Source organism: Lineus longissimus, chromosome 14, assembly GCF_910592395.1.
Source record: "Lineus longissimus chromosome 14, tnLinLong1.2, whole genome shotgun sequence".
Lineage (NCBI taxonomy): Eukaryota > Metazoa > Nemertea > Pilidiophora > Heteronemertea > Lineidae > Lineus > Lineus longissimus.
The window spans coordinates 2,759,647-2,786,741 of NC_088321.1; the positions used below are offsets into that span (position 1 = coordinate 2,759,647).

The window sequence follows — 27,095 nt, forward strand, 5'->3', positions numbered from 1 at the left end:
TTCTCAAGGAACTGTGTGGTCAACACTGCTTCCTACCCTGCAATAAGACCCGGTTTTGATCCCCTTCTCAAGGAACTGTGTGGTCAACACTGCTTCCTACCCTGCAATAAGGCCTGGGTTTGATCCCCTTCTCAAGGAACTGTGTGGTCAACACTGCTTCCTACCCTGCAATAAGGCCCGGGTTTGATCTCCTTCTCAAGGAACTGTGTGGTCTACACTGCTTCCTACCCTGCAATAAGGCCCGGGTTTGATCTCCTTCTCAAGGAACTGTGTTGTCAACACTGCTTCCTACCCTGCAATAAGACCCGGGTTTGATCCCCTTCTCAAGGAACTGTGTGGTCAACACTGCTTCCTACCCTGCAATAAGGCCTGGGTTTGATCCCCTTCTCATGGAACTGTTTGGTCAACACTGCTTCCTACCCTGCAATAAGACCCGGGTTTGATCTCCTTCTCAAGGAACTGTGTGGTCAACACTGCTTCCTACCCTGCAATAAGGGCCGGGTTTGATCCCCTTCTCAAGGAACTGTGTGGTCAACACTGCTTCCAACACTGCTTCCTACCCTGCAATAAGGCCCGGGTTTGATCCCCTTCTAATGGAACTGTGTGGTCAACACTGCTTCCTACCCTGCAATAAGGGCCGGGTTTGATCTCTTTCTTAAGGAACTGTGTGGTCAACACTGCTTCCTACCCTGCAATAAGGCCCGGGTTTGATCACCTTCTCAAGGAACTGTGTGGTTAACACTGCTTCCTACCCCGCAATAAGGCCCGGGTTTGATCTCCTTCTCAAGGAACTGTGTTGTCAACACTGCTTCCTACCCTGCAATAAGGCCCGGGTTTGATCCCCTTCTCAAGGAACTGTGTGGTCAACACTGCTTCCTACCCTGCAATAAGGCCTGGGTTTGATCTCCTTCTCAAGGAACTGTGTTGTCAACACTGCTTCCTACCCTGCTATAAGGCCCGGGTTTGATCCCCTTCTCAAGGAACTGTGTTGTCAACACTGCTTCCTACCCTGCAATAAGGCCTGGGTTTGATCTCCTTCTCAAGGAACTGTGTGGTCAACACTGCTTCCTACCCTGCAATAAGGCCCCGGTTTGATCCCCTTCTCAAGGAACTGTGTGGTCAACACTGCTTCTTACCCCGCAATAAGGCCCGGGTTTGATCCCCTTCTCAAGGAACTGTGTGGTCAACACTGCTTCCTACCCTGCAATAAGACCCGGGTTTGATCCCCTTCTCAAGGAACTGTGTGGTCAACACTGCTTCCTACCCTGCAATAAGGCCTGGGTTTGATCCCCTTCTCAAGGAACTGTGTGGTCAACACTGCTTCCTACCCTGCAATAAGGCCCGGGTTTGATCTCCTTCTCAAGGAACTGTGTGGTCAACACTGTTTCCTACCCTGCAATAAGGCCCGGGTTTGATCCCCTTCTCAAGGAACTGTGTGGTCAACACTGTTTCCTACCCTGCAATAAGGCCCGGGTTTGATCCCCTTCTCAAGGAACTGTGTGGTCAACACTGCTTCCTACCCTGCAATAAGGCCCGGGTTTGATCCCCTTCTCAAGGAACTGTGTTGTCAACACTGCTTCCTACCCTGCAATAAGGCCCGGGTTTGATCCCCTTCTCAAGGAACTGTGTTGTCAACACTGCTTCCTACCCTGCAATAAGGCCCGGGTTTGATCCCCTTCTCAAGGAACTGTGTTGTCAACACTGCTTCCTACCCTGCAATAAGGCCCGGGTTTGATCCCCTTCTCAAGGAACTGTGTGGTCAACACTGCTTCCTACTCTGCAATAAGGCCCGGGTTTGATCCCCTTCTCAAGGAACTGTGTGGTCAACACTGCTTCCTACTCTGCAATAAGGCCCGGGTTTGATCCCCTTCTCAAGGAACTGTGTTGTCAACACTGCTTCCTACCCTGCAATAAGGCCCGGGTTTGATCCCCTTCTCAAGGAACTGTGTGGTCAACACTGCTTCCTACTCTGCAATAAGGCCCGGGTTTGATCCCCTTCTCAAGGAACTGTGTTGTCAACACTGCTTCCTACCCTGCAATAAGGCCGGGTTTGATCCCCTTCTCAAGGAACTGTGTGGTCAACACTGCTTCCTACCCCGCAATAAGGCCCGGGTTTGATCCCCTTCTCAAGGAACTGTGTGGTCAACACTGCTTCCTACCCCGCAATAAGGCCCGGGTTTGATCCCCTTCTCAAGGAACTGTGTTGTCAACACTGCTTCCTACTCCGCAATAAGGCCTGGGTTTGATCCCCTTCTCAAGGAACTGTGTTGTCAACACTGCTTCCTACCCTGCAATAAGGCCTGGGTTTGATCTCCTTCTCAAGGAACTGTGTGGTCAACACTGCTTCCTACCCTGCAATAAGGCCCGGGTTTGATCCCCTTCTCAAGGATCTGTGTGGTCAACACTGCTTCCTACCCCGCAATAAGGCCCGGGTTTAATCCCCTTCTCAAGGAACTGTGTTGTCAACACTGCTTCCTACTCTGCAATAAGGCCCGGGTTTGATCCCCTTCTCAAGGAACTGTGTTGTCAACACTGCTTCCTACTCTGCAATAAGGCCCGGGTTTAATCCCCTTCTCAAGGAACTGTGTTGTCAACACTGCATCCTACTCTGCAATAAGGCCCGGGTTTGATCCCCTTCTCAAGGAACTGTGTTGTCAACACTGCTTCCTACTCTGCAATAAGGCCCGGGTTTGATCCCCTTCTCAAGGAACTGTGTTGTCAACACTGCTTCCTACCCTGCAATAAGGCCCGGGTTTAATCCCCTTCTCAAGGAACTGTGTTGTCAACACTGCTTCCTACTCTGCAATAAGGCCCGGGTTTGATCCCCTTCTCAAGCAACTGTGTGGTCAACACTGCTTCCTACCCTGCAATAAGACCCGGGTTTGATCCCCTTCTCAAGGAACTGTGTGGTCAACACTGCTTCCTACCCTGCAATAAGGCCCGGGTTTGATCCCCTTCTCAAGGAACTGTGTGGTCAACACTGCTTCCTACCCTGCAATAAGGGCCGGGTTTGATCCCCTTCTCAAGGAACTGTGTGGTCAACACTGCTTCCTACCCTGCAATAAGGCCCGGGTTTGATCCTCTTCTCAAGGAACTGTGTGGTCAACACTGCTTCCTACCCTGCAATAAGGCCCGGGTTTGATCCTCTTCTCAAGGAACTGTGTGGTCAACACTGCTTCCTACCCTGCAATAAGGCCCGGGTTTGATCTCCTTCTGAAGGAACTGTGTGGTCAACACTGCTTCCTATCCTGCAATAAGGCCCGGGTTTGATCCCCTTCTCAAGGAACTGTGTGGTCAACACTGCTTCCTACCCTGCAATAAGGCCCGGGTTTGATCTCCTTCTCAAGGAACAGTGTGGTCATCACTGCTTCCTACCCTGCGATAAGGCCCGGGTTTGATCCCCTTCTCAAGGAACTGTGTGGTCAACACTGCTTCCTACCCTGCAATAAGGCCCGGGTTTGATCCCCTTCTCAAGGAACTGTGTGGTCAACACTGCTTCCTACCCTGCAATGAGGCTCGGGTTTGATCCCCTTCTCAAGGAACTGTGACCGATGGGACTGGTCATGTGTGGCCGTGCTGTGGTAAAGGAAGGAAGAACTGCAAATATAGTGGTTTGAAATGTATGATAACAGCTCTTGGCATAAGGTATAAATGGACTGGCATTGAGCGATAGGGGTCAAGCCCAGAGAAGGCCTTGAATTACATAAGTTGGAATAAAGGAGAGAATGAGAAGAACTAGATTGTGCTGCCATCTAACTTTATGCAGCACAACTACAATGCAAATAATTTAAAGGGATACTAGAAGATTCTCCAACAGAACTAACATTCCTGGCTCAGCACAAAACCTACAATGTATGAAATACGTGAGGGTCTGTCAGATGAGACTGATAGCTGTGGTCCCTTGTACCTGAGTGCCTATGCCAGGACAAGTAAAAGATACCACATAGGTTGACAGTAGCCTTCAGTGGACTCCAACTCTCCTGCAGAGATCCAATAGGGTAATGACGCTGGTATTGTTATGATATTGGACTGTGGCTTCATAGGGTATTGGTACGATGCTCCTGTCATCAGTGACAGGGCTTGCTCAAAATACAATAGGTTTTTGATCACTTTTAACCAAATTATGATCTTTTTCCAGGAAGAGTTAACAGGAGGTAAAGACAGTCAATGAGTTTCACACTGCAATCTCTTGGACAGTTATCTAAGCTTCTTTGAACGTGCTGGTTGGCTGGTTGGAAGAATGCGTTTTTGAAACTTATATACAGTGGTACCTCCCTTAGCGGACACCTTTCTATAAGGGACAACCTCTCTATTAAGGACACTAGCTTTGGTCCCAAATTGATTGTTTCCATTCAATTTGACCTCTCTTATGAGGACACCTCTCTATTAAGGACACTAGATTTGGTCCAAAATTGGTTGTTTCCATTCAATTTGACCTCTCTAATCAGGACACCTCTCTATTAAGGACACTAGCTTTGGTCCCAAATTGATTGTTTCCATTCAATTTGACCTCTCTAATCAGGACACCTCTCTATTAAGGACACTAGCTTTGGTTCCAAATTGATTGTTTCCATTCAATTTGACCTCTCTAATCAGGACACCTCTCTATTAAGGACACTAGCTTTGGTCCCAAATTGGGAGTTTCCATTCAATTTGACCTCTCTAATCAGGACACATCTCTATTATTAAGGACACCAGCTTTGGTCACAAATTTGTTGTTTCCATTCAATTTGACCTCTCTATTAAGGACAACCTCTCTATTAAGGACACTAGCTTTGGTCCCAAATTGGTTGTTTCCATTCAATTTGACCTCTCTAATCTGAACACCTCTCTATTAAGGACACTAGCTTTGGTCCCGGATTGGTTGTTTCCATTCAATTTGACCTCTCTAATCAGGACACCTCTCTATTAAGGACACTAGCTTTGGTCCCAAATTGGTTGTTTCCATTCAATTTGACCTCTCTAATCTTGACACCTCTCTACTTGTCGGTCCTGAGGGTGTCCTGAATAGAGAGGTTCTAATTTGGATTGTCTGAACAACACTTGATCTTGCGCTTTGATAAATCTGTCTAAATTCTTATCTCCTTAAAATGTTCAGCAATCTTATCAAATTTGGATCCGAGAGCTGGCTTGCCAAAACAGGAGGACGATGCATGTTTGACGTAATGACACCAAAATGCTTAACAGCGCTGTCTTGAAATCTAACGTCGTACACGACATAAGGCCATTAAGGTCACGACATTAGGTCATGAAGGTCATGTAAAGGGATGACTTGGACAAACATTTAGAAGGACCAGAGGAGGTGGTACTTTCTTACTTACGATCACAATTTCTCATGAATTGAAAGCCTGTTCAATCTTACTTTCTACCACAATTTCTCATGAATTGAAAGCCTGTTCAATCTTACTTTCTACCACAATTACTCATGAATTGAAAGCCTGTTCAATCTTACTTTCTACCACAATTTCTCATGAATTGAAAGCCTATTCAGTCTTACTTTCTATCACAATTTCTCATAAATTGAAAGCCTGTTCAATCTTACTTTCTATCACAATTTCTCATAAATTGAAAGCCTGTTCAATCTTACTTTCTATCACAATTTCTCATGAATTGAAAGCCTGTTCAATCTTACTTTCTACAGCAATTGGGCAGCCAAATCACCAAAATCACGCGACCCGCCGATAAAAAAGAAATCCTCTTCTACAACGATAAGAGCTTTGACTTCACAGTTGACGAGGGTAAGGACACTCTAATTGCTCAGTGGTTCTCATTTGCATAGGAAAGCTTTTGGTTTTCAAAGTACTATGAGTCTGATATCAAGTACAGTTTGTTTGCTTGTTTTTTCCATCTACAGTAGAGGTTGTCATCTAGTTTCGAATGTTTTTACCCCGCACTGTCCTGAAACCTTTCAGGACTTTGATGAGCTTCCATTTTTTGAGAAGTTTTATTTGTGGCACTATAAAATACAATGAAGACAACAGTGTAGGCCTTTCACTACAAGACTACAATGCCCTTTCAAAATGCTCTGCTTTTTATTCAGAATTCATAAAATTATGGCGAGGCCTGTCCGTAGATGGGGTAGATGAAAATAAGATAGATGAGTACCTGGACCAGCGGGGAATCACTACCATGCAGGACGTCGGAGCAAAAACAGCAGTAAGTTCCAATGGGTGGTGCATAACTGATGGAACAGCCCTGATGTATTGTTATGTAATGGTATGTGTATGCCGCAAGGCTGTTCCAAGGTATGAACTGCATCCTGTGGCAAAGGTTGCAGTAGCTTCAATGGGTGGTGCAAAACTGATGGAACAGCCCTGATGAATTGTTTTGTAATGGTACGTGTATGCGGCAAGGCCGTTCCAAGGTATGAACTGCAGCCTGTGGCAAAGGTTGCGGTAGCTTCAATGGGTGGTGTATAATTGATGGTACAGCCCTGATATATTGTTGCGTAGTTGAATGTGTATGCCGCAAGGCTGTTCCGAGAAATTTGTGTCCCCATAGTCATTGATGAAAATGTATACCCACACTCACTGCTCACTCTCGCAACTTGACAGTTCTATTTTGTAGTTGATCTCACTGGTTTCTATGCGCTGTGAGAGGTAGTAAGCCTTTCCACAGCCGGCCAGTGGGAGGGGCTGCCTCCTATAGATCCACCGCCAAAGCTGGTGTTATGATCAGAGTGTCCGTCACTGCTCACTGTTCTATTTTGTAGTTGATGTCGCTAGTTTCTATGCGCTGTGAGAGGCAGTTAGCCTTTCCACAGCCAGCCAGTGGGAGGGGCTGCCTCCTATAGATCCACCGCCAAAGCTGGTGTTATGATCAGAGTGTCCGTCACTGCTCACTGTTCTATTTTGTAGTTGATCTCACTGGTTTCTATGCGCTGTGGGGGTAGTTAGCCTTTCCACAGCCGGCCAGTGGGAGGGGCTGCCTCCTATAGATCCACCGGCAAAGCTGGTGTTATGAGTGTGTTTCTCTCGTGCTCGCTACCATCACCTGGTTGGAGAGCACAGTCTAACCAGGTGGTGTCCGACCGCAAAAATCATTATAAGAGATCAGCTTCAGTACGATACTACCAGTGGTGGCACATGGTGGCAGACAGAGGTATTATCCTCCTGGCCAGGTGATTACCAGGCCCAAGTCATCCCTTTAACCCACCCCTTCCATTACTGATAATGTCTTCCTCTGTTTCAGGCTCCAGTACAGAAACGAAAACGAAAAGGTGGCAATCGAAAAAAGACATTCAAATCACACAACGACCATTTAGGAAACTTGTTAGAAGACTATTCAAACGTGGACAAGTGAGACAGTTATCAATTTTGTAAGGACTTGTGTGATTGGCTGAAGTAATTCAGAAATGAGTTAGGTCGGGTCTGATTGGTTGGAATTCTGCTGCAGAGTTTTATGGAGAAAAGTGTCTGCCGTGACTATATGCGTTGCCAAAAAGGTGGAAATCGTTATGACTGTCCGGTTGCATGCATCACTTGATTGACATCGATGTTCAAAGTTAAATGGAGAACACGGGCGCTGACAAACTATGTCCTTAAACATGTTAAAGGGACAACTTGGGCATGAGATATGTTGGTTTTTTCATTACAAAAATGGCTTCCAGCAGGAGCGTGATTTCTCCAAACGGGATAATTAAAAAGTCATTGAACTGCAATAACCAATGCACAAGAACGGGGTGTAAATTTAGGCCTGTTTGAAATTCGCAAGCCATGCCCAGAACTGCCTTCCAACACTGGTGAAAATCAGAGAACGGCATCAGTGTGATACTACCAGTGGTGACGCATGGTGTCAAGCTGGCACATTTTCCTCCTGGCCAGGTAAATCCCACGCCCAGGTTGTCCCTTTAATAAGATTGAGCTCGGGGCACGGCCGCTCTTGATTGGTTCCTAATTTTCATTTGCTCTGAAACGGTATTTGGCACTAAATTTCTAGGAAGCCACGCCCCCCACAAACCTCAACCAATGAAATCGCATATAAACAACAAGAAACCTGAACACGTTGGGGTATCGCGGCTGACTTTTGTTAAGACGTAGCGTAAACTACATTCTCTGTTCGCAATAGAATTTAACCTGGTTGACCAAATTTGTAAAGTCATTCATTGAAAAAGTACCAATTGTACGAAATGTCTGAATAGACTGGAATCGTTGCATTTGTTTATTTAAACCCACACTGAAACGGTATTTGGGCAATTTGTTTTGTAGGAGGAAACCAGTGCACCCGGAGGGAACGAAAACAAAACGTGTTGAATTAGACTGAGTGTTGCGCAAACCTGCCTCAGTAAAAGTTTGAAAGATACTTAGTTAAAAAGATGTGGATGGGGATGTTTTTAGAAATGAATCAAATAAAACGTTTTGTTGTTCGAAGTCTGTTTTCTGTTGGTTGGTTTTCTGTCTGGTTTCTATTTTGTTGAAAGTGTTGTTGGCGTTCATCACTGCTTTATTGGTAACCCTTTCACTGCCGGCTGCCAAGTATTCGCCTCCAGGGAGTATTTTCCTCAAAGGCAGGGTGAGCATCTTTCTTCGAGAAAATTCTACTTTGTCAGGTGTTTGCATTTGGAGGTGTGGTCCTCCAGGGACAGCTCGGAATACAACTCTCCTTTAGCAGGGGACTTTTAAGGCCTTCATCTCCAGGGAGTATTCTCCTCCAAGGCAGGATAAGTATTTTTACATGCCACTACGGTTTGGTTTATTGAAATGAATGTTTCTCACTTGATGGAGTCTTATGCTGGCTCTGGCAAAGGTAAAAGGTAGACAGAGCCTTGGTTCCATTTGAACGACGAGGGTTGAGTGTCTCGCTCAAGGACACAAAGACATAACTGCGGTGATCCGTTTGAGAGTCAAACCCATGGTTTCCTGATTGTGAGCCATTTGGATTAACCACTTTGCCACTGATCTTCTGATATCAAAGAGAATATTGACTTTAGTGGTTTGTCATGTGAGTGCAGTAGGGGAGGGTTGGAGACACCGGAGGGGAGATCAGAGGTTCGAGCATTGGGATCGTATTCAGGAGCTTATGGGTTCAACTCTTGAGATGATCAGTGCTTTTTTCCACTCCCAACTTTAAGCTGTCCCCTACCGCGCCATCCCCAGTATCCCCTCTAATTATGGTCACCAGACTCACAGTCTGGTGACCATATTGATATCACTCATGTTCTGGTTTCTTTCTTTCTTTCTTTCTGTTTACATTTTACAAACAGTATTGTGAGTGTTCTCCAAAACAGCTAAATAAACCAAATCTATCACCCCTATACCACCAAACACAATCCCATCTAGTGTACGTCGCAAAAGACTTTTCGGATCATTTCGATGACTTTGAAGCGTTTTTATGCTCCGATTTTCTGATTTGTTTGAAAATCTCCTTAGCGAATCTGGTGACGTCACGTAACACGAGTTCGATTCGATGACATCACTTGATCCCGAGTTCAATCCAAGTGTTGGCATTCTCATATAAAACAGTTAACTCGGCTTATAACTCGGCTTACTCGGTTCACGCATGCGCATTAGAAGCCACGGGCAGACCATTGATAGATTGGTTCCCGATCGACTCACTAGGGCGTATGAGATTCCCTGTAGTCCTAGTAGTCCTTATATCGATGTGTTTGGTCGCCTGACGCTTGTAACGAGAAGTGCTTTTGGGTGCATTTCTATAGTAACTCACACAATGTAGTGAGTGTAATGGTTACGTATGTATAAAGTGTAAACAAATTTCATATATCCATCATGTCCATCGAATCTGAAAAAATTTGTGCAAAAACCATGACAATTCTGGTTCCGGTGTAAAAGTAAAAAGTGTCCACCCTGGAAAAAGTGTCCGGCCCTATTGTATTCTGCAATATGGTTCTATAGAGACCCTGACAGTCAATAGCTCAGAGATTGAAGCGCATAATAGAATTGTTCCCGGACATTTTATCCTAGGACATTTTAAACTTCTACACCGGTACAGTTTGTCACATTCCATACGGGCCGCGCGTGTGGCCGATCCTGCATTCACAACGCACCGCACCCATAGTTACCACATTGGACGTGATTCCCATTGTTTCCTTCCTCGTGACGCAATTATTTCATGACATCATGAGCCATTGACCATTCACGCAAGTAGATTTATTCACACCGGCGCCACTGAAGTGCGGGTGTGGGACATCATGTATTTCAAAATCGTCTGCTAGGACATACAGGACAACGTCGGCGGAGACAGTTGTGACATTTCATTGCAGACAAAGAAAACGTCCTCTTCTTCTCGATTTACGTAACTTCAAAAAGTCAGTTTTATCACTACTAAATCCAGATCCAGTCACGTGATTTCTAGTAACTGCCCAGTGCCAGAACTGTGAAGTAATGATGTAGGTCACGTGGTCAGAGTGCAGGAGTTGGCTATCCGATTTAGCATCTACCGTTCCGGAACGACATCAGCGCCTCCAGTGTCAAGATCGTAAATTTGCCATTCTTGATTTTGGCGCCAAACGAATAAAAAAAACGCGTTAAAACAATTAAGAATATATCGGCTACAAAAATTCGTTATTAACCAACTGCTGAAGAAACATACACAAATATCTAGGCTAGCAGGTGGAAAATTCAATTATTATTTCACCACAAAGAGCTGCTTCTGTCCGCAGATATGAGACAGCTACCGGGGCGGGGACTATTTCTTATGGGGCCTTATTGTTCAGCGTCTCCAAGAAATTCTATTTTTAGAGTCCAATGGGGGGGGGGTTTGGGGGGGCCTTCCCCCCAATGTACTGACTAAAATCTGTCACTTTCAGAGAACGGGGTTGGGGCTTTGGGGGTCTCATCCCCCAATGTACTGGCTAAATATGTCAGAAGGACGGGGGTTTGGGGGGCTCCCCCATGTCAAACAGTTATGGGAGTTGACTAGAGCTTGCTCTTTACATATTATAGGCCTAGTACATGCCCACCAATGCAGATTGAAGTCGGACCTCTCGGCTCTGGCTGTTGGGGCGCAGGACCCCGCCGCGAAGACCGATCAGCCGGTTGCGGCTGACGGGGAAAAGGTCACATAATTTAGGAGGAGAGACGATAACGACGAGGATGGATTTCTCTAATTTCTACTTTTTTTTCGGGATTTTAAATCTGGCATTTTGGCAGATCGTTGTGGATAGGGAGGAGGCTAGTATTGGATGAGCGGAAAGAGTGGATATCGTATATTCTGGAGATATTGACGTCGGGTAGAGACATCGTTTTGTAGGGAGCATAAACGGACGTTTTTGTGCAGTGTTTGCCGTCACTATTTTCTCCCGCCGTGGCTCATGAAGGGAGGCCTCCCGCCCGCGATTATTTAGATGGTGTATGACCAACTCGGCCTAATATGTAAAGTCAAGGACTTAGTGAGCCCCCCTTTAGGTCGGGGGAGCTCCCCCGAACCCCCCTACGAGCATATGTTAAGTGCAAGCTCTAACAACTACAGCTGTTACAATGGGGGGACACCCCCCAAACCCCGGTCTACCTAATGCGCGTCCGGAACGATTTGTGCGTCCGGAGCGCGTCCGGAAGAGAAAGTGCGCGTCCGGAACAATTTCCTATGTAAATATGAACTTAATGTTGCATTAGATGGCTTAAATAGCATTTTAATTCCATGTAGAGAAAATAAAATTGGAAAAAATCTCCTTGGTGACTTTGTATTTTACAATTTTCAGCGGGTTGATTTGGGTGTTACACAGCCATCAAATCCTAGTTTACTGACGTTTCTCCTCAACCAATTGTTGTTGCAGTTGCAGAATTTCGATAGTAGCCGTGTTGTAATGGATTAGACTGGTATCTGGTGTCTCAGCACATGGAATGCCGTCAGAGTGTCTTATCATTGTTAATTTCACAAAAAATCAGAATCAAATATGTTATTGAAATCACTATACAGTCAAAGTGTCAATTAGTGAGATGTGTTCACATTATCAAAGACATGGCGCCATAATTAGCACTGCTAATTAGGCTTCTGAGATGATGGTCAGTAAATATTGGTCAAAGTGTCAATTAGTGAGATGTGTTCACATTATCAAAGGCATGGCGCCATAATTAGCACTGCTAATTAGGCTTCTGAGATGATGGTCAGTAAATATTGGTCAAAGTGTCAATTAGTGAGATGTGTTCACATTATCAAAGGCATGGAGAATAACGTGGTTCGAGAAATTGGTAGATGGCGCCACCCTTTCCACAGCTCGTGATCCACTTCAATTCGCTTTAGTAGAGTACATTGGTATATGGCCTGAAGATATATGCGTGCACGGCAACTGCAGGAAGACCGCCAACGAATACGTCAAGACCACTAGAGACACTATGAACAGTATTAAAAACAATGTCAAGTCAGCCCCAGCTCGTGATGTGTATTCCAATCTAGTCCTGAAAGATCCCGAAAACGCACCACGTGACCTAAAACAAGTACAAAATGCAAAATATGTCCAAGAACGAAAGAAACGCACCGAGAGCACCAACCATACGCAGCCAAGATGCAATGCAGCAGACGACCTACAATATGTGCTTAGCCAAATGCAACGGGACGAAAATTCGATTGTCCAAGAAATCATCCATACGAAAAATAAACCCCCAGCAATAATTATGTATACCGAAAATCAACTCAACAACATCAAAAGCATCTGTGATAACAACTGTCAACACTCTAGTGTAGTCGGAATTGACAGAACATTTAATCTCGGTCCCTGCTATGTGACTACAACTGTTTTCAAGAATGTAAAGCTGGTCCGTAAACAAACGCAAGAACCACCTATCTCTATCGGTCCACTTTTCCTACACTGGGACGGGCAGTACGAAACGTATCATTCGTTTTTTTCACACATCGCCAAGAAGTTGAACGGGGATTTACCTGCAGCATCATTGTCGAATTTCGTGTTAGGCTCAGACGAGGAACGAGCAATAACTAAGGCCCTCGCTGACTGTTTTCCGGGAGCTACGACTTTACTCTGCACGCGACATCTCAAGGAAAACGTGAAACGTAAACTTACAGACCTTCTAGTGGACAATACCCTTAAGAATACAGTTGTTTCCGGGATTTTTGGACAAAACGGGATTGTTTATGCAAGCGACCAAGAGACATTTAATACAAAGGTTTTCGAACTTCGAAGCACCGTAATCCCAGACAATTTTGCGCAGTATTACGACAACCTTATATTAAAGATAAGAAATCACGTTTTTGAACCACGCCAACGAAATGACCACTTACCAGTATCGTGGACAAACAACAATTCAGAATCTATGAACAACTTGTTAAAGCTAGCCATCAACTGGAAACCCTGTAAACTACCAGAACTAATCGAAAAAGTCGGCAACGTCATTAGATTACAAGATGTAGACGAAAGACGGGCTTTGCACGGACAAGGAAATTTTGAAGTTGCTTCGTGGTTAAGTACAAGATTCAGGACTACTCAAGCGTGTTGGGTTCTACTGCCCGAGGATGAAAAGTTAAAACGATACGCGAAATTCACGAAATACAGGTTACTCCGGGAAACACAAGGACACATCATCACATCAACTGACGGGAAACTATCAATACCGAGGACACCAATGACGGCTAAGAAACCAGGACAACGCAAGCGTGGACGAAATGAACGAACACAATCAATTCAAAGCAAACGAGTACGCGTTGACATGGTTGAGGAAATCTAAATGGCTAGCCTATGTACATTCTGTTCTTGTTTATTGGACTTTACCGCGGTGAAAATGTTTACGAATGTTCTGAATGTTTGATATTCAATCTCAATTCGATATGGGAGTCTAAACAGTGTCTCAATAAAAATGTTACACTGTACTAAAATGGTTATTTGACATCCTAGTATTATAGAAAATCATGAAAGATACTAATCATTAAGTGTAACATTTGTATTGAGACACTCTGTGTATTGTAATCATGTCGGTTTTGAAAATATCATGTCTGCTAAAAAACTTTTTAAAAAACTTTAAAAACTTTACCACAATTCTTGAAATTTAAGAGCAGTTGTTGTCTTGTGTCTTCGTTGCCCAATGCCTTATTGCAATCCATACAACACCACCATTTCATCACTGTTGGTTGGAACTATATGAATTAATTGTTGTCACTAACGAAACATAGGTGTCCACCCCACTACAACGTATCTCATGTGTCCTACTTACTTACTGTGGTTAAGAAGATAAACTGAGTTGAAACCTAAAAAAAATTTAACACACTAAACTCCCCACCAGAAAATTAGAAAACAAGCTTTTTGGGTGCCCTTCTTACATATGCTGTCAAGGGGACGACCCTTTTTTGCATCCTGAGGGTCAGGGCCTCTCGCAGTGAGCAGCGACAGACCCTGACCCTCAGGATGCTTTTTTGGGTACTATTTTGTCAAGTTCTGTGTCGCCAAAGATTTGAGGTTTCAAATCACTTTGATAATAATATTTAATAATGATTTTTTTTTTAAATTACAGTATTCCTTTAATGCGGTTGTAATATTTTAGTATAGATCTATATATTTGTGATGTCTATGTAATTGTAAATAAATATATTTTGTGAGAAAAACAAGTAAAAATTGTACTACTTCTTTGATGTGAGTGTATCCTTAAATCCACTGTCATCACTAGATCCTTTGATAATAAGCCATAGCTAAATTTAAGTGTAGCCAATTAGAAATTAATCTAAAAAATAAGTCCCCCCTCCCGGGCCCACTCTGTCGAATGGTAGAAAAACTGGCCTTTTAATTTTAATGAATAAGATATATACCCAGGAAAATAATCATTAAGCTCATCTTTAGTTGAAGCTCTTAAAACCGCACTGAATTTTGTTGACCCCCTTCCCCCTTCCCCCTCGATCCCCTCCCCTCCCCCCTAAAAGCGCAAATTGGCTTCACAATAATTGCTATTGCCCCTTATCCCACGGCACGCAAAGACAAACTCATACCGACTTAGACGACCACAACAGGAGAAGGCGCGTAAGGAAGTTGGGATTATGGCATTAGTAATTAACCACCTCGCTGAAAATTGTAAAATACAAAGTCACCAAAAAGATTTTTTTCAATTTTATTTTCTCTACATGGAATTAAAATGCTATTTAAGCCATCTAATGCAACAATAGGTTCATATTTACATAGGAAATTGTTCCGGACGCGCACTTTCTCTTCCGGACGCGCTCCGGACGCGCAAACAGAGTTCCGGACGAACATTAGGTGGACCCCCCAAACCCCCCTCCGTCGACATAGGTTTTTACCAGTGCGTTGGGGGGAAGCTCCCCCCAAACCCCCCCCCCCCCCCGGTGGACAGTCAACTAGCCCTTCTGTGTCATACTGCTGGGGGGGGGGGGTGCGATGGGACCATCCATATAGTTCCTTCCGACACATTTTTGTTTTGGTAATGTAATACATTGTGATTGTCCTTATTCACCACGGCCGTTAGCTAGGTAATTTTTACTTGTGGAGAAATCCCTCGGTCTTGTTACTATGAATAGCCTGCCGACCACCGCGCCAACGGCGGGTTGAGTAACCAAAGTGGCTTGGTATATAATAAGGAATACGACCAGGAGACCCGGGCTCGCGATTTTCAAAGTTGGTCAAGCAAATCTCCTGCTACACCATCGACGAGCCGTGTAGTTGGTTCCACATTGTAGCATACACCACCAAGATGAGAAATTACCATATAATTTTCCCTTTTCATCATTCTGTTTACGTTTATAAAGCCTTGCTAGTTTCTATTCTTGGTTCATAAGAGTATCTCGATATGGGTTCTTCGTAACCATGTACGAATTCTTGGCATATGAACCGATCTTACCTGTTTTAAACTGATTTTCCGGCGAAATATCGAAGAAACTCGCACGGGATTTGGCGCATCAGCAAATTTCTCCGCCAGTTGACGAAGTATCCAAAAACTGATTACGCAGTAACCATTCCTGGAACATGACCTAATTATTATTCACTTCCGATTTGGGTCCCTCCCTTTTATTATCATAATCGACGCGTTCAAAGTTGGTCAAGGGAAATTACTTCATAAATCATGCAAATTACCACGAAGGCGTCATATTTGCAGATCAACCAATCAGATCGGAGATTCCACAGGAGTCATGTGATCAAATAAATTGTTAAGGCACATTGTTGTCTAACGGCCGTGTCACGGGAATTGGGCGTTTCCAGTGATATACGACACTTAAATGGATTGTCCTCATGCATTCACTTTGGAAACGCATTTTAAAATAGATGTCACGTCCTGTTAATGGGGCACGTCATCATCGCGTACATTTGGGAAAAACTCCCTAACGAGACCGTACTGGAGCAGACGGCTGAAAGTAAAATTATTGGCCGCTAGGGTTCAGAATGTCGCTCACCCAAATTTTTCACGCAACTTTTGCTAAATAGAGCTAGTTCTGGTTTGTAATTCATTTTGATACTTCAGATTTGGGTAGTTGACTAAAATAACTTAGTCGTCAGTGTGGTTTTAAGCTGGAAAAACGTATTTGTTTTTCTTAAAGTGCCTTTTTTGGACGGGTGTGTGCGATTGTTTTGTTTTTATGTCACGTGACCTCGACCATGTCAACACAAAATTGAAATAAACCACACTTTTCTGTCATTATTTAGGACGGATATTTCTCTAATAAAAATATTATAATTGGCCAATTTCTTAGGCATATGATGTAGCGAATTCCCATGAAGATTTAAATTAATTTCAACCAATGGGATAGCAACCACCACCGGAAGATCGCGGAGAAATCGGTAAACTCAACGGAGTTAATTCAGAAAAATACCAAAAAAAATTGTTTGTAGGATATACAATATTTACTCTCTTTATTTCTCATCAAATCAGTATATACTCCCACACACACGTGTATCTTAAGAGCCCCTCCTGAAGGGGGGCTTATTACCAACTCGGCCTACCAACTCGGCCTGGGTTATAAATCATTGGTTTATTGGCATAAGTTTTTCTTATATTTTTTTGTTTTTTGTTGGTATATTTTGGCCTACTATGTATTCATTCCTGTTGGAAATTTGAAGAAAATTTATTGGGATTTGAAGGAGAAATCCATGAAATAACGGCGGCGAGTGTGGAAAAGTCGCGGTAGCACATTCATGACTGTGATTTCATGGATTTATCCTCCAAATCTTGATGAATTCTCTTCAAATTTCCAACAGGAATGAATAAATAGTAGGCCTATATATATAGCAACAAAAAAAAACAATATAAGGAAAACTTATGCCAATAAACCGATGATTTATAACCCAGGCCGAGTTGGTGGGCCGAGTTGGTAATAGGCCGAGTTGCCCCGTAATCATTTAGATCGTTCTATTCCAATACGGAGAACGTGAGTAACATTTTATTCATTGATTTATTTGGATTCGGATAGGCCGATGAGATCTTTGTGAACTTTGTTCGTGTACATATGTTGTCGTATTCGGAATCGTGTATATTCGTATTATTCTAAACCACGTGAATGTGAATGGATTCTGGAAGGATCTATTCAATCGTATCGTAAATGTGGAGCTCGCCAAGCCAGGATCGACAGCAAGTGGACTCATAGAGAATTGAAGAAACCAGGCTGTGGTAAGTTTGTGACATTTTAGTACTTTATAGATACAGTCCTCACATCGCCTTATTGTATGGGAGGTCAATTATAGCTGCGCCCAAAAAACTTGCCGCTGGCTGCATTGGGTACGGGGTGAGTTTTGATCAATCAATCATGCTTTCTGCCAGCTGTAGGGTAATACCGGAAGATGTTGGCTAGAACACCGACCAACCGGCGAAGTAATTATAAAAATGAAAAAAGTGAAGGAACCTTTTTTGCCTGGGTGAGAAAACTTCGTAAAAATTATATACTTTCGATTGTCGGATGATCTATTTCCGGACATTGTCATTTCTCCGCTCTCGTCATAACCCCCCTCCTCCTGCAGGCGAGTCCAGCCCTTCTGATGACCAGACAAAAAATGCCATGAACTTCAGTGACCTGGGTGACCGTTTTTTAGCTGTACGCAAATCGCGTTGTACTGGGGCACGTCATCGTGGGGGGGTTCGGGAAGAAGTTTTGATGCAGTTCAGCCGACAAGAACGATCAGGGAAATAGAAACATACAAGTACCAGTCGTAGCGATCACATCAGATCGCCGTTATACTCATGTGATCCATCCGTACTGTAAACCCCTTAATTTTACACAGGGTTTTTTTTTGCAGAATTTGCAAACAGCCTATATTCGCGAAAATAAAAATCGCGAAAAAAGTTTTAGATTCGAAAAACTGATCGAAATTTCAAAATCAACAAAAAAATAAAAGTCGTGGATATTTGCTTCAGCAATTTTGGCTGATAAGAAGCACGAACATTTGTCTGTTGACAGTGTGCTGGTTGCTGCAACTCTCTCACGCAAATGACTCACTACAACACTGAAATGCGAATAATATACTTTATTCTTTTTTTCTATTTATGATGTACCACCACCTTCGTATTCTACTTTTCGTTATAGATATGCACCACCAACATTGTAGCATTCATTCAATATAATACCATGTTCTAAATATAATAATATGCAGCAAACGACCTATTTCGTCCAATCAAAAGCGTGTACAGAGAATCACCGTATGTGTCATTTTGCTTCTTTGTGATATTTTCAACTGCTACTTTTTTACAATTGATTGCCGCGGCCAATATGGCATGTTTCACTTTATTTTACACCACCAGCATACAACAATCGTTGAGGTGATATAAAGATTACTTCCTTCATTATTACTTGCGAGTAAAAATCACAAGTAGGCCTACTGATGTTCTTACATTGTTTAAGGGCTTCATAATATACAATGTAGCTCTTTTCTGGAAGCACGGGAGGAACAGTGCATGAAGCTGCAGCCAGCTGACAGCGTCATCGCTCCGTTGCGCTCAGCAGAGTGAAAAATACATTGTCCATGTTGGCCACGGCATTCTACACTAAAAGGAGTAGACAGTATTGGGATGACAGTCTGAACAATCTCACCATTTGGGCAACCAAGGAGTGAAGGACAGAAATTCTATACCAAGCCAACCAATTTGATAGAGCAAGGTGGCCTTCTGGCTATATACGAGGACGGTTCAATAAGTTTTAACAATGGGCATTTATTTCAAAAGGGGTTATCACAGACTTTGGAAAAAAAATTTGCTCCAATGATGCAACTCTCTTAAGCGCATCTAAAATTATCCCCATACTCCTACAATAACTGGAACTGCAGCTTATTTAGCAGAGGTTGGGTGCAGCCTTTGAATTCTGAAAATCGAAAAGTTTGAAAAACCCTCATAAAATATATTAAAATATATTCCGTTATTTTTCAAAAGCCAATATTTGCACCAGTGAGTAGAAACAAGCATTTATAAAATGTGTAAATATCGGTCACTTGGGCTAACCAGATGTACCATTGTTATTCAATATAATATTGATGACACTTGGCAATGTCGTGAATTCTGGTCGAATTCTTCAAATACGTCAATCATCAGTCTTTAATCACATTTGATCAGCCTCAATCATGCTAGTCGAATGCGTGTTAAGCATTAAATAAAAGCATCCAGATGTACTTTATAGTTGTAACAAGTGGCTTTTGATTCCCAGTTATTTTTAATATCTGATGTTTCATTTAAGTGTTGAATTTGGTGAAATTCTGCTAAAAAAACTCAGTCACAAACAGGAAGTTTATACAAGCCCCCTTGTATGAATTGTGCTAGGGACGAAGAGCCATGAGTAGAAAGTGCTCTGGTATAATGATTAGTATATGCCTGAAGGAAAATATGGTAGTGACTTTTAGATACTGAAAATTTTCATAACAAGTTTGTCAAAAATGCACCACCTGTTTTTAGTCAGAATTCAATTGCCACTCAAGGGTCAACAGATAGCGATAAAACATCAACATTTATGTGAAAGTGGCCACAATATGAAGCGATTTCAGCATGATGCAGGCCCTGGTTTCGCCTCAGCAGCAAAAAGTTATATCAAGTTCTTAAAAATCTTCTTGATCCGCCCTCGTAATACATTGAATAATACCTTGGTCCATATGACATACAAGTAGTGAAGAAAATGTCCGTATTACAAAAGTTGATAACGGAAGTTTGCCTAAAAAAATGAAACGGCCAGGGGCCATTGTGCTCACCGAATAGATATTTGGTGCTTTGGAATTCATCCAGGTTAAGAAACATTGTACATGTATAGTATTTAGGTCAAACCAAAGTCGGTATGACATGTGATGTATCGTTGCTTGGAGTAAGTACCATAAGAATATCATCAAAAACAAGTCACTAATAAACGAGATATTGCACTTTTTACCTATTTTAATTTTGGCCTCCTGGTGGCCAAGTTGAGTACCAGATCAGATCGAAATTCAGTGACCTCTGTGACCTTGAAAAGCAGGTCAGATCAAAAACTCATATGATATGCGATGTATCCTTGCTAGGAGAACCTACCATTAAAATGCTATTGAAAACGAATCACTAATAAGCGAGATATCACACTTTCTAGGTTTTCACTTTTGGCCTCCTGGTGGCCAAGTCGAGAATCAGACGGACTGAAATTCAGGGTCAGAGGTCAGCTGACCTAGGGGGTACTTTGTACAAAGTCTTAAGTTCATAGCCTTGGGGGTTAACAAATGTTCCACAGTTACGCTCAAATGGCCAATTTACACGATTTGACCTCTGTGACCTTGACAAGTACGTCAAATCAAAAACCCGTATCATATGTGATGCATCCTTGCTAAGAGTATCTACCATAAAATTTTTACCAAAAACTAGTCAGTAATAAGCGAGATCATTCATATGGCACTATTCAAATTTTTGGTTTTGGCCCCCGGGTGGCCAAGTTAAGAATCAGACCAGACCGAAAATCAGTGTCACAAGTCATCTGACCTAGGGGGTCATGTGTACAAAGTTTAAAGTTCATAGCTTTAGTGGTTAAGAAACGTGCCATATTTACACACAAACGGCCTCTGTGACCTTGAAAAGTACGCCACATCGACCTGATTTTTTGTCAACATGTAGAGCTACGTAACAGGCGTCTACATACCAAATTTAAAGACTATAGGACAAATAAAGACAAAACGTGCCACTATCAGTGACATTTTAGAGCTTGATCTCTGTGACCTTGGAAAGTAGGTCAAATCGAAAACCCGTATGATATGTGATGTATCCTTGCTAGGGGTACCCACCATGAAATTTTAGCAAAAACAAAACAGTAATAAACGATTTATCGCACTTTTTAAGTTTTTGGTTTTAGCCCCCTGGTAGCCAGGTGAAGAATCAGACCGGACCGAAATTCGCTGCCAGAGGTAATGTGACCTAGGTCATAATGTGTACAAAGTTTCATGTTCATAGCACAAGCGGTTAAGAAACGTGCCACACAGGATACGGACGACGACGGACACAGGGCTATCGTATAGACTCCCCTGACCTTGAGCCAAAAAGGGCTGTGCGGTAGGTCACTTGCCTGAATTCGTCTACCAACTAATCCGTGTTTTACCAAGACCGTTTACTGACAGATTGACAATTAGACAATCAGTAGCGAAAGCAATTCTGACAAGAGAATCCTCACACTGCCGCTGAGATAATTTATTGCCAAAAGGCGGCATCATTTACCGGTCAAATACACCAAAAATCTCCAGCCCATGTCAACTTCATCCACAAAAGTTAGTTAATTTGATTTGATTTGATTCAATTTAATTTCATATAAATTATGAGCAACGATACAGACATATTGGGTGATATGAATAAAGACTAGCAAATGCTTTTATCTAAAACTCCATGTACATTTACACTTGGCCTATCTGTACAAAACCGGAGTAAAAGCATTTGCTAGTCTTTATTCATATCATCCATTGTATCGGTAACTATTGCAGCCACGCTTTGGCAATAACGTCCTCATTGCTTTTACGCACTCAACGTCTATAAGGCTACATTTAGAAGAAATGGATTTATATATCCATTGAAAAAGCACATGCTTCTCTCTAGAGCACGAGAAATCATTCTTACAATCCCTATATAACAATATTACACGCTTCTAAAGAGTATACAATTAACACAGTGGCCCAATATGTATCAAAATACGTGACGCAGTATACAGCGAAATTAACATAATGTCACAAGTATCTTGTTCAGCAGGATGCAATTGGAAATACATGTACGTAACTGATAAGCATCAATTCGTTTCCAATCGAATTGTCAAATGTTAAAACGCGAGATCTTTGCACTACCATCTTGCTGTGAACTACAACGGAGATTTATGAAAATAACTTTTAACTCAAAATCGCCTTTCCTGGTCAATGGGTTGTTATGCTGTCCTGCGTCATGTATTAGTTACATGTTCTAGAGTACAAAAAGACATACTGTCCACATAGTTCAAGCATAAAAATCCTAAGATTCTAGAATATAATTAACACACTGGCCCATATGCATTGAATTGTACTCATCGTAGAATTCCATTTTCCACCAATAGTCTTATGGTTTGCGGACTTTTGCTTCTGGTTCAGAGCAACATTTCATTAAAGTGTTCCTTTTGTGAAACGTTCCTCTAAACACAAGGAGATTTTAAAATCAAACCGTATAAACACTTATATAAAAAGTTTCTAGAGGAAAGAAGGATATGTTACCGACATCTGAATAGTCTTATGAGTGAGGTTTCGCTATCCCGTTACACCGAAAACGGTCCTCGTTCCCGTTCTCATTATCGGAAATATCAAAAACGGTTTCGTATTCCCCGTATAGAAATGCATGCAGGCATTCACAACCAAGATTTCGGCCTGTTTTATCATCAGCCCTCTTGGTTTACAAACCAACCTTTCTGGATGTTATTCTGAATCACGGTTCGGCAACCGGGTACCAAGGCCTCGTGGACAAAATCCGGTTACAATATCCAACCTTTGTGTTGCTTCTCGTCAGTTTATCGTGTAAAATAATGTATACCGCACGAATTCCTGGATGTTATTCTGAATCACGGTTCGGCAACTGGGTACCAAGGCCTGGTAAAATCCGGTTTTGAGATCAAGAAAACCAGCTCAGAAATAGATGAAGTCATTCGCATCAGTCGATCAATCTCGGTTGATCGGTTCTTGGAACAGGACAGCAAAAACTCACTATTACTGTTGACTTCAGAGGAACGTTTTACAAGTGATCTTATCTGTGTAAAACTTTACTCTCCGCTAGAATAAGCCGCGCCGAACAATGTATAGGTGCAAGCTTCGAGAGCACAGAAATGGAATACCATTCATACAACGGCCCTAATGCATCAAGATAATAATAAGTTTCTCTAGAGTACAAATAGAAATACAATTCACACAATGCAAGCAAAACATTACGTTTCTATGATACAATACGCATCAGAATATGTGACGCAGCCAGTAAAACATTGCATGTCGATTACCAGGTGAATTTTTGGATACAAATGCACTTGAAAATGGGAACTGCATTACTCAGCATGAATTATTCTCCCCAAAAATTATCAATTTTCAAGCAAAGACGTCTTCACGTCACTCTGAATCTCACGAAATGGAGTTTTCAAAAAGAAACTGCAACCAAAAATTTGTTTTCCATTCGCTTTGACTCGTTTTACTGTCTGGGTCACAAGTTTGTCGAGTTCAAAAATAATGCACACACTGATTAGGCCTAAAATATCAAGCTTCACGAGCGTATAAGAAATACAGTTCTATCGTTGTTAATACCGTATGCCTAAAATATCAAGCTTGACGTCCATTCACGACCAATAGTAATCATGCTGAAATATACAGCGATATGATACTCATTTTTTCATTTGCGAAGCAATGCTAAAATCGGACATCGAAATGTCTCTGGCAGAGTCGGGCAATATTTTGGAGGGTCATTTCACAACATTTCGTTGCTCGCCAGAACATCAAAATGCCTTAGATACGATCGACAGAAAATCAAAACACGTATAGTTTCAATCGGTCTGCGTTATCGACAATTTGATGCCTAGAAATAGTCGGTAGAAATGTTCTCGAGGAATCGACGTCAATTCTAAAATTTCGGCGTCAATTCGACGTCGATCTGGCGTTGATTCATGACCTGGGATGGAACATAGAAGCTCGCAATGACCACTGCACCACGGAAACAACCATTTGGCCAAAGTTGGTAAAATGGAACAATTCTTTGGCTTCAATAAAACAAACACAGTTGAAAATACGCATAGTGTAACTTTGAAAAACTTGGAAACATTTAACATGTCGTTATCACTTTGGGATATTGAGTTACCGCTGGAATAGGCTGTTAAATGTGCACAAAACTCATGAAAACCATCACATCACCCTATCTGATGTTTTCAACTTTAAAATATACTACGAACTCTATTTAAAAGGAAGTCCTTGTGACTTGTACACAAAAATAATTTCGAGGAAAAACATCTTTAAAATCGTAGCCCTTTCTCCCTTCTCCATATTCTAGTCCCCTACACTTGCCAGAGCACGTCTCATAATGTATAATAGTATTACACTTGAGTATGAATAGAAATTCAATATAACATAAGTTTCTTGGGTACAAAAAGAAATCAAATTCAGCTTTGACATATAATGATACTGTAACTGTACAATATGGTATGGCTCTTTATTTTTGCGAATTCGGATGTAATCTCGTTTAATTAGTGAAACTAAAAATTGCAAAAATTTATTTTTATCGAAAAAACTGAAAGAAAATCGTCTCCTCTTCTGCCAAAAAGTCCCCGAAAAACAAGTTCTTAGTTTTTCATTTCGTGGATCGCAAAAATATAGAGGCAAGCAAATGTACAGGTTTACAATCTGCGTTAAAACATTAGACCCAGTGCGTCTATATGCTACAGTTATTACATTACAATTCGCCTCTTTCTGATCTGCGCGCACCTCTCGAGGCGGAGCTCTCATTTGGGGAAACTAGCCGACTTATATAGCGTTTGATGTATCCGAATTACGAGCCCTAATCTTATATCATCCATTAGCATGTTTGAAACATAATATGGAACAAATTACCTTCTTTGTTTGTCTCGTTATGCACTGTCGGCAGAAGATATACCTGTATTTCCACTGTCGGCAGAAGAGATACCTGTATTTCCACTGTCGGCAGAAGAGATACCTGTATTTCCACTGTCGGCTGAAGCGATACCTGTATTTCCACTGTCGGCTGAAGAGATACCTGTATTTCCACTGTCGGCAGAAGAGATACCTGCAATTCCACTGTCGGCAGCAGTTATCAGTACTTCCACTGTCGGCTAAAGAGATGCTTGCATTTTAACTGTCGGCTAAAGAAAGACCAGCATTTCCACTGTCGGCTGAAGAGATAACTTAAGTTTCACTGTCGGCTTATAGAGGAACCAGCTTTTCCGCTGGCGACTGAAGAGATACCTTCATTTCCACTGTAGGCTGAAGGGGTACCTGTTTTTCCACTGGCGGCTGACGAGGTACCTGCTTTTCCACTGTCGGCCTAAGAGAGACGGACATTTCCACTGTCGTCTGAAGTGATACCAGCGACTGAAACGCAAAGCAAGTAAACATCACACCAGTTTGTATTGTCTATGGTTTTAAAGAATGGAGAAGCACGATTCACTCATAAATACTTAACAAAATCAAGAGGATAACCCGTATAATGGAATTAGATATTAATTTGATAACGAAATAATTTCCAATTTGGGGACGGAGATTTCAGCGTGAATGTTGTAATGTTGAGGCAACTGTGTAAAGGATGCTGAAAGTCTACATTTGATGGACAATTGAAAAGAAAATACTTTAATATTTGTTAACAAGGGCTTCAGGGCCACGTCAAAACAGAGTATACAGAGTCAGCAGCCGATATCGGTAACATAATAAATATGGGAAATCCCCACCATCTCAGGGCAGTTATATTTAAAGGTTACCACCCTTCGTCAGTGCTGCAAAATCCGCGTCGAGTGCGAAATATACAACGTTTACCTAAATATGGTGAAATATGAAGGCTATCCATAGTGGCCTACTGGACTTTGCGCAAAGAAAGCAACCAACGTAACGGTCCCTAGGTATTGTTATTTTCCTTAGACAATACACAGCCTGGTCATCCTAGGGTCGTGGTTACATGGGAAGTTATCATTGCAAAAGAAGGCCAAACACAAGCTTGAGTCAAGCAGCACACATAAGTCGAGCACATACAAGCCATGACACAAAACACATTCGGTTTTATAATATGGATTGGCAGTCAACTTAGCGAAGGCATACATTTTTAGTTGCAGGTGATTCACTGCCAGTTAAAGGGACTATTATTTTGTCACATTAGGTACAGTTTGGAATATGAATGTAGCCAAGTTCATGGGGATGGATAGGTGACGCCAGCATCTAACCGAGCATATTATTTGCCTTGGCCATAGAGGGCGCTACCAGTGCAAATCACCGGCAGTTAAAGGGACTAGCATTTGACATAAGGGTAGTTTGGAATATCAATTTCGCCTGGTTCATGGGGATCGATAAGAGGCGCCAGCATCTTACTAAGCATACATTTGCCGCTAGAGGGGCTAAAGTGCAAATCACTGGGACTATTATCTTGCGACATGGGGATGGATAGCTGGCGCCAGCGTGGCAGATGGACCACACCAAAGAGTACATCTCAAGATAAACCATAACAGAAGCACTACACTGTCAACTGGAGGTATTCTGTGGCCGTGTTAGCCCCTGGTTTAATTTATACTAGGAACAGAACCTGAAGCGGTCAAATATAATGGTCGCTCCCCCATTGCGCTTGTTGCGTTGCGTTGCTTTCTTTGCGCAAAGTCCAGTAAGCCTTTCATCAAATGCAAAATGGCCAAGCGTGAGATGTTATGTCTGGTACTCTCATCAGTGAGTGAAAGTCGATAAATGAGCGACAGTGAACATGGCCAGGCTTTGGGAATTCACGACAATACAGTGCAGTGCAGACCATTTATTTACTCAAGAAAAATCTAATTTAGAAAATGTAAAAACAGCACATAACAGCTTATCTGAAAGAAGGAAAGGAAAGAATTCGAATTATGTCAAGAAGTTACATTTAGCGTATTTTATTAAAATAGGTATAATTAGCGTATTTTATCAAAATACGCAAAATAGAACTTCTTGACATGATCATTCTGGTTCTTTTCTCCTTTTCCACTGTTTCGATCGGCGTCGCCTAGCGGTCTCGGGTATCCAAAACGACTCATTTTAAGCTTTGGAGAACTTT

The 27,095-nt window shown here is 42.3% G+C and overlaps 2 protein-coding genes and 1 long non-coding RNA gene across 8 annotated transcripts in view; 2 read left to right on the forward strand and 1 right to left on the reverse strand.

The window, feature by feature from the left end:
- Positions 1-27,095, forward strand: part of LOC135498884 (uncharacterized) — a 500,658-nt gene that overhangs the window by 404,832 nt on the left and 68,731 nt on the right. The window lies entirely within an intron of this gene.
- Positions 5,605-8,369, forward strand: LOC135498780 (uncharacterized). The gene is made up of 3 exons (XR_010449132.1): positions 5,605-5,738; positions 6,041-6,156; positions 7,192-8,369. It is a non-coding gene; the product is annotated as an uncharacterized LOC135498780 (long non-coding RNA).
- Positions 24,329-27,095, reverse strand: part of LOC135498885 (uncharacterized) — a 43,456-nt gene continuing 40,689 nt past the window's right edge. For both annotated transcript variants that reach the window (XM_064789401.1, XM_064789400.1), the window contains exon 10: positions 24,329-25,405. In XM_064789401.1, the coding sequence (XP_064645471.1) occupies positions 25,359-25,405 (47 nt within the window). In that variant the 3' untranslated portion in view covers positions 24,329-25,358. The remainder of the gene's footprint in view (positions 25,406-27,095) is intronic.